This window comes from Pseudonaja textilis, chromosome 14, assembly GCF_049901715.1.
Source record: "Pseudonaja textilis isolate UNSWEBS1 chromosome 14, rPseTex1.2, whole genome shotgun sequence".
Taxonomy (NCBI): domain Eukaryota; kingdom Metazoa; phylum Chordata; class Lepidosauria; order Squamata; family Elapidae; genus Pseudonaja; species Pseudonaja textilis.
In genome coordinates this window covers 3657300-3666940 of record NC_142003.1, presented here as the reverse complement: position 1 = coordinate 3666940, position 9641 = coordinate 3657300, and the positions used below count along the sequence as shown (strand labels likewise).

Sequence of the window (9641 nt, the reverse complement as noted above, 5' to 3'; positions counted from 1 at the left end):
AGTGGAAAACCAGAGGCCTCTTTTGCAGGGAGATTCCGGACGGTTGCATTTCATCCCGGCGTGACTGCCACGGCTGTTTTCATGAGAAAGGAACAACAGCGCTCGCCATCTCGATCACATAACCATTGATGGAAGCCCACCACATCTAGACATGTGGGGGGGGGGAATGTCTTTCCCTCTTGGGGTAGATTGCTCAGGCTTAGTTGGGTCCGGGGTTCAAATCCAGCTTTTTCTGCAAGGAGCGGGGAAGGAATGTCCATCGATGGACTACAGGCAGGCAGCACCTGGCCAACTTTGCTTCTGTTGCTCATGGCACCCCAGAGTCCCTCAGGCCTACTTTGAGGGGGCTTCCTCTCAGCCTGTTTTACATAGAATAATAAGAGTTGGAAGGGCACTTGGAGGTCATCTAGTCCAACCCCCCGCTGGAGCAGGAGTGTCTATTCCAAATTATTAGGCCCTACCTAGGATCGAACTCACAGCCTCCTGATTGTGAGGTGAGAGCTCCTCCTCCCCCTCCCTCCTCCCCTTTATTCCCAGCAATTGGGGAGGGGGGGGGAAAGCCAAAACCCCAACTTCCTTCCTCTTTGCAAATTACTCCACACAATGAAGCGTCCCGGGTGCCGTCTGAGCTGCCTTGTTTTCTTGCAGAGACGTTTCTTGCGCCAAACTAGGGAACATCATCAGTGCTGGAAGGGAGTGTGTGTGTGGGGGGGTTTGCAAGGAGGAAGAGGAGGTGAATGGGGAGAGGAGGAGGGGGGGTGGAGAGAAGGTGGGGGGAACCTGTCGGGGCCCTGGGTGCTTCCTAAGCCGGCTTGTTTTCTTGCAGAGACGTTTCAATGCCCAAACTAGGGAACATCATCGGGAGCTATTCTGAGTCATGCAACATCTACAAGAAAGCACCCAAGCTCAGAGACACCCCTCCAAGCACCCCATAATTCTCCTCCTCCTCCTCCTGCTCCTCCTCTCTCCCAAACCCAACTCCCTTCTAGCATCCATGAAGATACCTAGGTCACACAAAAAAAACCCCGAGCCCATCTCGTGGGGGCACCAAGGACCCCTTCATGTCAACCCTCCGCCCCCAGCCCCAAATATTCTCCTTTCTTGGATCCCAGGTGATCCCACCTCACAGAGAGAGAGAGAAAGGCTGAAAAGAAACAAATAAACCAGGAAGAAACTGGCTGTTTGCACCAAACATCCCTTGCTGGGACCCCAAAGATGCTTCCCAAAAGCATCTTTTCTTTGGGTCTCTCATCCAAAGCAGGGTACCAGTTTTTTTGGGGTGTGTGTGTGTGTGTGTGTGTGTGTCCGTCCCCCAGCAGCCTCTTCGCAAAGGGGTCCTTTCCTCCTTTCCCACCCATCCATCTAATCTATCCATCCATCCACGCTTCTCTGCTTTTCTCTCTCTCTCTCTCTCTCTTTCAAAGGCGAGAAGGAGGAAGGAATCGGGGAGGGGAGGGGAGGGGAGGGGGAGGGAAAGAACTGCAGCAGCCAGACGGCGAGCGAGCGGCGCAACCAATCCGGACGGGCCGTTCCGAAGTTTGCCTTTTATGGCGAGAGCCGCGGCGGCCGGGCCGTATAAAACCCGGCGCGCGGCGGCGGAGCGCGCAGTCGTCAAGGCGCCCCCCACACGGTCCTCTTTGCTCACCTGCCCTTTTTTTTTTAAACATTTTTAATTTTTGGGGGTGTCCCCGGTTGGATCGCTTTTGCGCCCTCCCCAAGCCTGTCTCCGAGCCCCAAAGGTCTCCGCGTTTGAAGCACCGCCGAGCGCCTTCTTCCGAAGCAGCAGCCGCCGCCGCCACCCAAAAGGTAAGCCCCGGGACCGGGGGTGCAAAGGAGGGCGAGGAGGAGGAGGAGGAGGAAGGCGCGCACCTGGCTAGGGTTGCAAAGGTTGCGGGGGACGCGTTGCAATGCTGGGGGGAAGAGGCTGGTTTGGGGGGCTGCGCCTTTTGTCCCACGCACCCTTTTTCCCCAGTTTTTTTGGGGTGTCGGGGGAAGATGCTCAGCGCTCCGAGGGCTTCTTGGAGAGCGGCGCCAGGGGTTTTGGAGACTCCGCGGATGGGTTTTGGGGGTGCCCTGGTGGGGTGGGGCCCCTGCCCAGCCAGGAGGGCCTATGGGGAGGCGGGGGGCTCTTGCTGGATACTGAGGTGGGGGGAAGAGGGGTCCGGCCGGGGAAAGGAAAGAGGCGCAAAGGTGTGAGGGCTCGCAAGGGGGGACCCTTCCCTTCCCTTAAAACGCTTTGGTGGTTTTAGGGGGCGCGCCGGCCGGCCGGTCTTGAGCTGGACCCAGGAGGGGGTGGGGAGGCTTGGGGGCGGCCTCGCAATGCTGGCTTGTCGGGAAGGGGTTGGGCGTTTGGAAGTGGGGGTTTTTTTGGGGGAAGGGTTATTCAGCCAAGTGCGGAGTTGGAAGTGGAAGGCGCAGGGCGAGGCGGCTTGGCGGGGCCCCGCAGCTTAACGGCTTAAGGTGGGGCGGGCGGGGGGTAGACACGAAAGGGAAGGTGGGGGGACTTGGAGGTCGCATCCCCCCTTGAGTCACAAGCCGGAGGGCTTCTCCCACTCCCAGCCCCGCCTGGACGGAAGGGGGTTTCTGGGGAGGGGAGGTGGGGGCGTTCAGAGCACGTGGGTGGAGAAGGGCGAGCCTTGAGGGGAGGGTCTCTTTGTTTCCTGGGTCTGTTGGCTGGAGGGGGCGGGTTGGGGGAAGGGCTGAACTCCCTTGAGGGGATTTCCTCCCTCTCTTTCCCCCCTCCCCCACCAGGAAATGCTGCAGAATTCCCCCACCCCGGGACGCCCCACTTTTCAATATTTTTTTTCCTCTCTCGACCCAACGCTCCCAATTGCACGCTTGGAAGGTATCAAAAAAAACCAGCAAAGCGGCTAGTCCTCATTCAAGGCCAGGGGAGGAAGGAACCTCTTAGGGGATGATACCGGTTGGAGGGGATGATGAAATTCAATTCCAGCATCCCTTTTGGGCCGGGGACAACCTGCTTTCCGGGCTTTTAATCTCCCACCCGCCCTTCCCCACCCTGCGCCCGCTTTGGGCCTGGAAATTAATGCTTTTCTTGTGGGGGGGTTGTTCATCTGGACCTTGCAAACGGAACGCATAGCCTGTTGATGCTAACCCAGATGGTGCCCCCCCTCTCTCTCATTTTGGGCCGGGGAGGCGTGGAGGGTGGGGAAGAGAGAGAGAAAAGAAGGGTCTTGTGAGTGAGTGAGGGGGGGCAGGACCGCCTCGTGCACTTGGGCGTGGGCGTGCCTCGTCCTGGCTCAGCTTTTGCAAGAGGCAACCCAGCCCTGGGTGGGTGGGTGGGTTGCAATGCCTTGGAAGCCTCCCACCCACCCAAAGCTGGTGAGCGTGCAGACTTGGGGAGGGGGGGTCTCTCCTCCTGCTTAGCTGGACGGAGGGTTGGGGATTAGGCTGGGCTTGGAGGGGGGTTGAGGAGCTGGCCTTTGGGCGTGGCCACGGCCCCTTCCTTGCCGGGTGGGGGCAGCAGAGGAGGAGGAGGAGGAGGGGGACCTGGCTGGTAGGCGTGGCCAAGCGCCGGGAGGGAAGAGAGCTGGCTGCGGGCTGCATCTTCGCGATTGCCTTTTATGGTAATAGTGGGAGCCGGCAGGCAGCGGCCGCTCCGCTTCCGAAGGCTGCCCTGGAGAGCGCCAGCCTCGCCCTCTAGCGGCCGCATGGGGGAAGAAGGCAGCAAAGCGGAAGTGGGTGGGGCCCTGCCAGCTGGGTTGTGGCTGTTTTGTTGGCTGTTCCTTCAATGGGTCTTTCTCCCCCTCTCCCCTTCCCCCAATGCCCAGATCTGCCATGGATGATGATATTGCAGCGCTCGTGGTCGACAACGGCTCCGGCATGTGCAAAGCCGGCTTCGCGGGAGACGATGCGCCCAGGGCCGTCTTCCCCTCCATCGTGGGTCGCCCCAGGCATCAGGTACGCCCCCTGCTTCCTTCCGTTTGCAGCTCATTCCGAGCCAGGGGAGTATGGAAATTGAAGACCTGACAAGTTGCTAGACCTCAAGGTCAGCTTTCTAAGGCTGTTTGGGGAGAGCAGGTTCACAGCCTTGCAGGTGGAACCTAGGTTTTATCCTGGTTTGGTCCCTGAATGTTAGCCTGCTTGGTGGGCGGTGGGGGGCTGCCTGTTCTTAGCACATCTCCCCTTGTTTTTTTCCTTGACCAGCTTGGAATCCAGGAAAGAAATGTAAGGAAAATCCAAGCAGGCTCACTTATCAAAGCCTGTTTTTCAGCAAGGTTTCTTGCCCAAGCCACGATTGGTACGGCATTGCCACCCTCTAAACCAAGGTTTGCATTTGATACAGGCAGGGTTCATACTGTAGCTTCAGAGCCAAACTTTGAACAAACTACTTTGTGGGCTTATTACTGTGATACCACAAAGAGGCCAGCTCTTCCCTGCCCAAACTGAAGATGGGTGAACTTCGACTCCCAGAATTCCTCCTGTCATAATTTTGGGAGTTGGAATTCTAAACCTTGAGGGATACAAGGTCCCAAGTATGCTTTTTTTCCCCCAAAATGCAACTGAAATGCTTTTTTTTTCCCCAAAAAAGATGTTTTGCTTCACTTCTAATGATTTCCAAAGAAAAAAAAACCTAGAAAGTCCAGTTGCTTTTTGGGAGGGGGGACGAGCATGACTTGGATGATGAATAATCTCCATAATTAGACAAGGTGCCTTAATGCTTGTCCATCTAAATGTTGTGTGTTTAAACCCAGACCAACTTTTGAGCACAAGCCGTTGTCAGGACTCCCAACAAATCCACCCCCGTTCAAATCCTAAGCGTCCAGCTGCATCTCAGAGAAAATAAAATTGGTTTATTAGAAGCGTTAGCTGGGTGCAGCCGATGCTAAAATACACCATTCATTTCCCCCTTGACCCTGGCCTTCTCCCCACCTCTGGATGTATATTCTCCAATGGGACACACCCATAGCCAAGAGTCTTCAATCATGCCAATCACAATATTACTGATTACTTCAATCAGTAATATCCTTGCACTCCGCAACTTTGGGCTGCCAGGGGGATTATCTAGGCACTTAAGGAATGCACCGTTTCCCCTCACTCCCTTTTTCTGGCAGCTAAAACGACCACAAAGTTTTTAGTTGACGGCCATATTGGCTTGAGCTGGCCCGTCTGCCAAGGGCTTTCATCGACAGGCCGTACGGTTCAAAGTCTTGATTTGATTTCAAAGTCTTGTTATGTTCTCTCTCTCCCAGGGTGTGATGGTCGGGATGGGCCAGAAAGACAGCTATGTTGGAGACGAGGCTCAGAGCAAGAGGGGCATCCTGACTCTCAAGTACCCCATCGAACATGGCATTGTCACCAACTGGGATGACATGGAGAAGATTTGGCATCACACCTTCTACAATGAGCTCAGAGTCGCCCCGGAAGAACATCCTGTGCTGTTGACAGAAGCTCCCCTGAACCCCAAGGCCAACAGAGAGAAGATGACCCAGGTGTGTAATTTGTCAGTGCTGCCTGGTCCCTCGCAAAATCTGCCTAGCCTTCTATAATTATGTTTTTTTTCTCCTGCCTACAGGAAATACTTGGCAATCTTTTCATTCTCTTTGTTCATCTTTTATTTTTCTCTCTCTCTTTTTTTTTTACCCTCCCAGCTCTGCAGGATTTTCTTTTCTGATCTTGAGTGTCTCTTGCTGGATTTCGAAAGGTTTTTATCTGCTCTTTTCAAAATAAAATTTTAAGTTTTCTCTCTCCTAGTTTGTCTTGTGAGCAACACCGCTTCTTCTTTCTCACTCGCTCTCTTTTCTGTGTCTCCCTTCCCAAACTAACTTGCTCTTGAGTGATTTCTGTCCTGTTTCTCTCACCTGGTGAAATTTTGCAAAATTTTGAAATGCGCAAATAAGGGAGGAGGAGGAGGAGGAGGAAGGGGTGTGACTTGCCTTAACACCTGGGAGGAAGGTTTGTATGTGTCCCGAGCATGCGTTGAATTCTCCGGGTGTGTGTTCTGCGCATGACGTTGAATGGGGCCTTCTGTTGGCCAAGGTCTTCATCCCGGCCGTCTCTTTTTTTGCCCTCCAACCTAGATCATGTTTGAGACCTTCAACACCCCAGCCATGTACGTTGCCATCCAGGCTGTGCTCTCCCTGTACGCCTCTGGCCGTACCACCGGCATTGTGATGGACTCTGGTGATGGTGTCACCCACACTGTGCCCATCTATGAAGGTTACGCCTTGCCCCACGCCATCCTCCGTCTGGACCTGGCTGGCCGCGACTTGACCGACTACCTCATGAAGATCTTGACCGAGAGAGGCTACAGCTTCACCACCACAGCTGAGCGGGAAATTGTGCGTGACATCAAGGAGAAGCTCTGCTACGTTGCCCTGGACTTTGAGCAAGAGATGGCCACTGCCGCGTCCAGTTCCTCTCTGGAGAAGAGCTACGAGCTGCCCGACGGGCAAGTCATCACCATTGGCAATGAGCGGTTCAGGTGCCCAGAAGCCCTCTTCCAGCCTTCTTTCTTGGGTAAGTCCTGAAGGACCACTTATCTTCAAGTAGAACTTGGGTTGGGGAGAGCCTCTTGAAGGGAAGGTGGGTGAGGTGGTTTTTGGGGTGTCCCAGTTTTTATCTTCATAGCGGGCATCTTCTCTTGGCAGGCATGGAGTCTTGTGGCATCCATGAAACCACCTTTAACTCCATCATGAAGTGTGACGTTGACATCCGTAAGGATCTCTATGCCAACACCGTCCTCTCTGGGGGCACCACCATGTACCCTGGCATCGCCGACCGGATGCAGAAGGAAATCACCGCGCTGGCACCCAGCACAATGAAAATCAAGGTGAGACTTTGGAGCTTGAACAACTTGGCGATGGGGGGGTGGGGCAAGTTGAGTATGGTTGGTCCTTCTATAAGCTTTGGAACGTTGTGGATATATGCCCCAAGTGACAAGCTTGGGTTAGCAACCACAACTTTTGCGTGTCCCTCTTAACTGGGGAAAACCTTGCATGGTCCCCATTGGATGGCCTCAAGCTGGTTGGTAGGTTTGGGTCAAGAATTGAGAGCGGGGGTGATGGTTTGCCCACTCCCCTTAACTAGGAGCATGTGATGCATTGGATGGTGCGGTGACCTAGAGGTGGAGTTCTCGCCTCATAATCCAGAGGCTGTGAGTTCGATCCTAAGTAGAAGCAGATATTTCTCTCTCTGGGTAAAATGACAGTATATCTGCTGAATATTACTCTGCATTGGTGACAGGAAGGGCATCTGGCCAGTAATCACTCTGCTCCATTCAGTTGCCCAGACCTCCACCCCACAAGGGTCATTAAAAGGAGGGAAAAAAAGTGATTGGATCTTGAGGGACCAGTAACTTGATTCAGCTTTAGTTCTAATTGCTTCCTCTTACCTTCTTCCAGATCATTGCCCCACCTGAGCGTAAATACTCTGTCTGGATCGGAGGCTCCATTCTGGCCTCTTTGTCCACCTTCCAGCAAATGTGGATCAGCAAGCAGGAATATGATGAATCCGGACCGTCCATCGTCCACCGCAAATGCTTCTAAAGCAGGACTCAGTTACCAGAATAGCATTTTTTTCCTCTTTTTTTTGACAAAAAAAAATAATAATTCTCCCCCCCTCCTCCCCATAACTTGCGCATAAGCGAAAAAGTTTTGAGATTTGGCATGGCTTATTTGTTTATTTGGCGCTTGACTCAGGATATCAAAACTGGAACGGTGAGAAAAAGGTTTTGACGGCGGAAGCCTTTATTAAAAACAAAAATGCAAAAAAAAAAAAAGTTTTGGAGCGAACACCTCCCTCTCTCCAACCCCTTCCCTCCCCACCGATCTCCCCCCCCCCCCAGTTCTGCGGTGCATCTGAAGACTTCGATTGTATGTGTGTTGTTGTTTCTTTTTTTGAAAACAATAGTCATTCCAAATAATCGTATAAAAATTGCATTGAGAGGAAGTTAAACCGGCCTCTGTGAAGGCAGCAGCCCAGCTCTTTCCGAAGAGCAGAAAACAAGATTGCCAAGGTTGATTAATTCTTTTTTTTAATATAGAAAGTATTAGCTTTGTCTGTGAATCATGATTCAAGTGTCTCTTGTCTCTTGCGCCTTAAAACAAAACTTTAAAAGAAAAAAAAATAGCCACACTTGATCGTCATCTTTTGGGGGTCTTTTTTTAGATTATTTTGGGTCAGGTCCAAAAAAATATATAAAATTGAACGGGCTGCGGGTGTTTCTCTTCGTCCCAATGAAACACATGAAGGGTTAGGGTTACAGTCTCCCCTCCTTTTGTGTCCCCTTCCCAACTTCCGAGAGGGAAAGCACCATTGCACCCTTTTAATGCCAGTATGTGTAAGGGGTTACCAGGGCAAGAGGGGGGAGGGGCAGGCAAAACTGTATACACTGACTCGAAAAAGAAAAATCCCAGTTTCAAATAAAGATGCACAACCATAACTCTGGATTGTTTTGTTGGTTTTTATCAAGTCAGCAAGGAAGGGTATCGTTGAACACTTTGAATTGGTGGACCGAGAGGTTGGTGAGGTTGGAAAGTTGGCACAAGTTAGACTCTACCCAGGTCCTTTTGAGAATCTCTTTCCTTACATCAAGACCGCTTTCCAAAGCTCCCTTTTATTTAGCAGGTGGTGTGTTCAGCCTTGTCAACTTTGGTGGACTTCAATTCCCAGAATTTCCCAAACACCAACGTGGTTAGGAAATTATGGGAGTTTAAATAAAAAGTCCACAAGTCTTAAAAGTTGCCAAGGTGGGAGAACCCAGCTTTCAAGGATGCATTTACTCCAAATAGATGGGGACCTAGAGAAGACCTTCATGTTTACAAGGAAGCCAAAACCCCGATTCGGACTACCAACAGCTTGTCATCTTGGCTCTTGCTTTCTTTTTAAGATGGCCTGAGAATGGAATATTACTGGTTTTTAGCCCTCTAATTATTTTGTAAGTATAACTCAAGGCAGCAAACTGAAAACTGAGTTTGAAGCCTGGTGATTTGAAGATGGGTGGACTTCAACTCCTCAGAATTCCTCCTCCAATAATCCTGGAAGTTGAAATCCATGTATGGCAGGCTGGGAAATTGTAGATAAAGAACATCTTAAAAGTGGATAAAACACTTCTAGAAGCATGAGGATAGAGGAAAATCAGCAATTCCTGTGTTTATTACAGTTTCAATTGCTTATCTCCTAAGCAATATACAGATTATTCTCTATGCAAAATGTTCTGTAGCAGACCTAAGGGAGTTATTCCATCAAACGGATCAGGACAGAATTTTCACAGATGATTAAAAAAAAAACCATAGCTTGCAAGAGCCATTGGTGGCATCCTCACAATGCATGGTGTCCAATACAATATCAATTATTTTAGCCATTCTTATCTACTACGGGATGAAAGCATCTTCTACATGTTTAGAACCAATAGGATCCTAAGCCATGTTTTTCAAACTTTGCAATTGAAGATGGATGGGCATAAACTCCCAGAATTCTCCTTGCCAGAATTCTGGGAAACTCATGCAAGGCACTGATGGAGAAATTCTGAGTTGCAGTCTGGATGCTGGAGGAGGGAGTTGAGGCCCATGTATGTTGGAGGGAGGGGACGGACTCCGGGGAGTTGGGAGTTCACCCACCTTCAAGTTCTCAACTTTGAAAAACATGTGGGAGTCCCAAAGGTGCTTTTTCAAGAGGAA

The 9641-nt window shown here is 51.4% G+C and overlaps 1 protein-coding gene across 1 annotated transcript; it reads left to right on the top strand.

The window, feature by feature from the left end:
- The first annotated feature begins 1604 nt into the window (after positions 1 to 1604).
- On the top strand, positions 1605 to 8404 carry ACTB (actin beta). The gene is made up of 6 exons (XM_026704340.2): positions 1605 to 1806; positions 3792 to 3921; positions 5214 to 5453; positions 6042 to 6480; positions 6612 to 6793; positions 7365 to 8404. The coding sequence occupies exons 2-6, from the start codon at positions 3799 to 3801 to the stop codon at positions 7506 to 7508; spliced, it is 1128 nt and encodes a 375-aa protein (XP_026560125.1). The 5' UTR covers positions 1605 to 1806; positions 3792 to 3798; the 3' UTR covers positions 7509 to 8404.
- The last annotated feature ends 1237 nt before the right edge of the window (positions 8405 to 9641 follow it).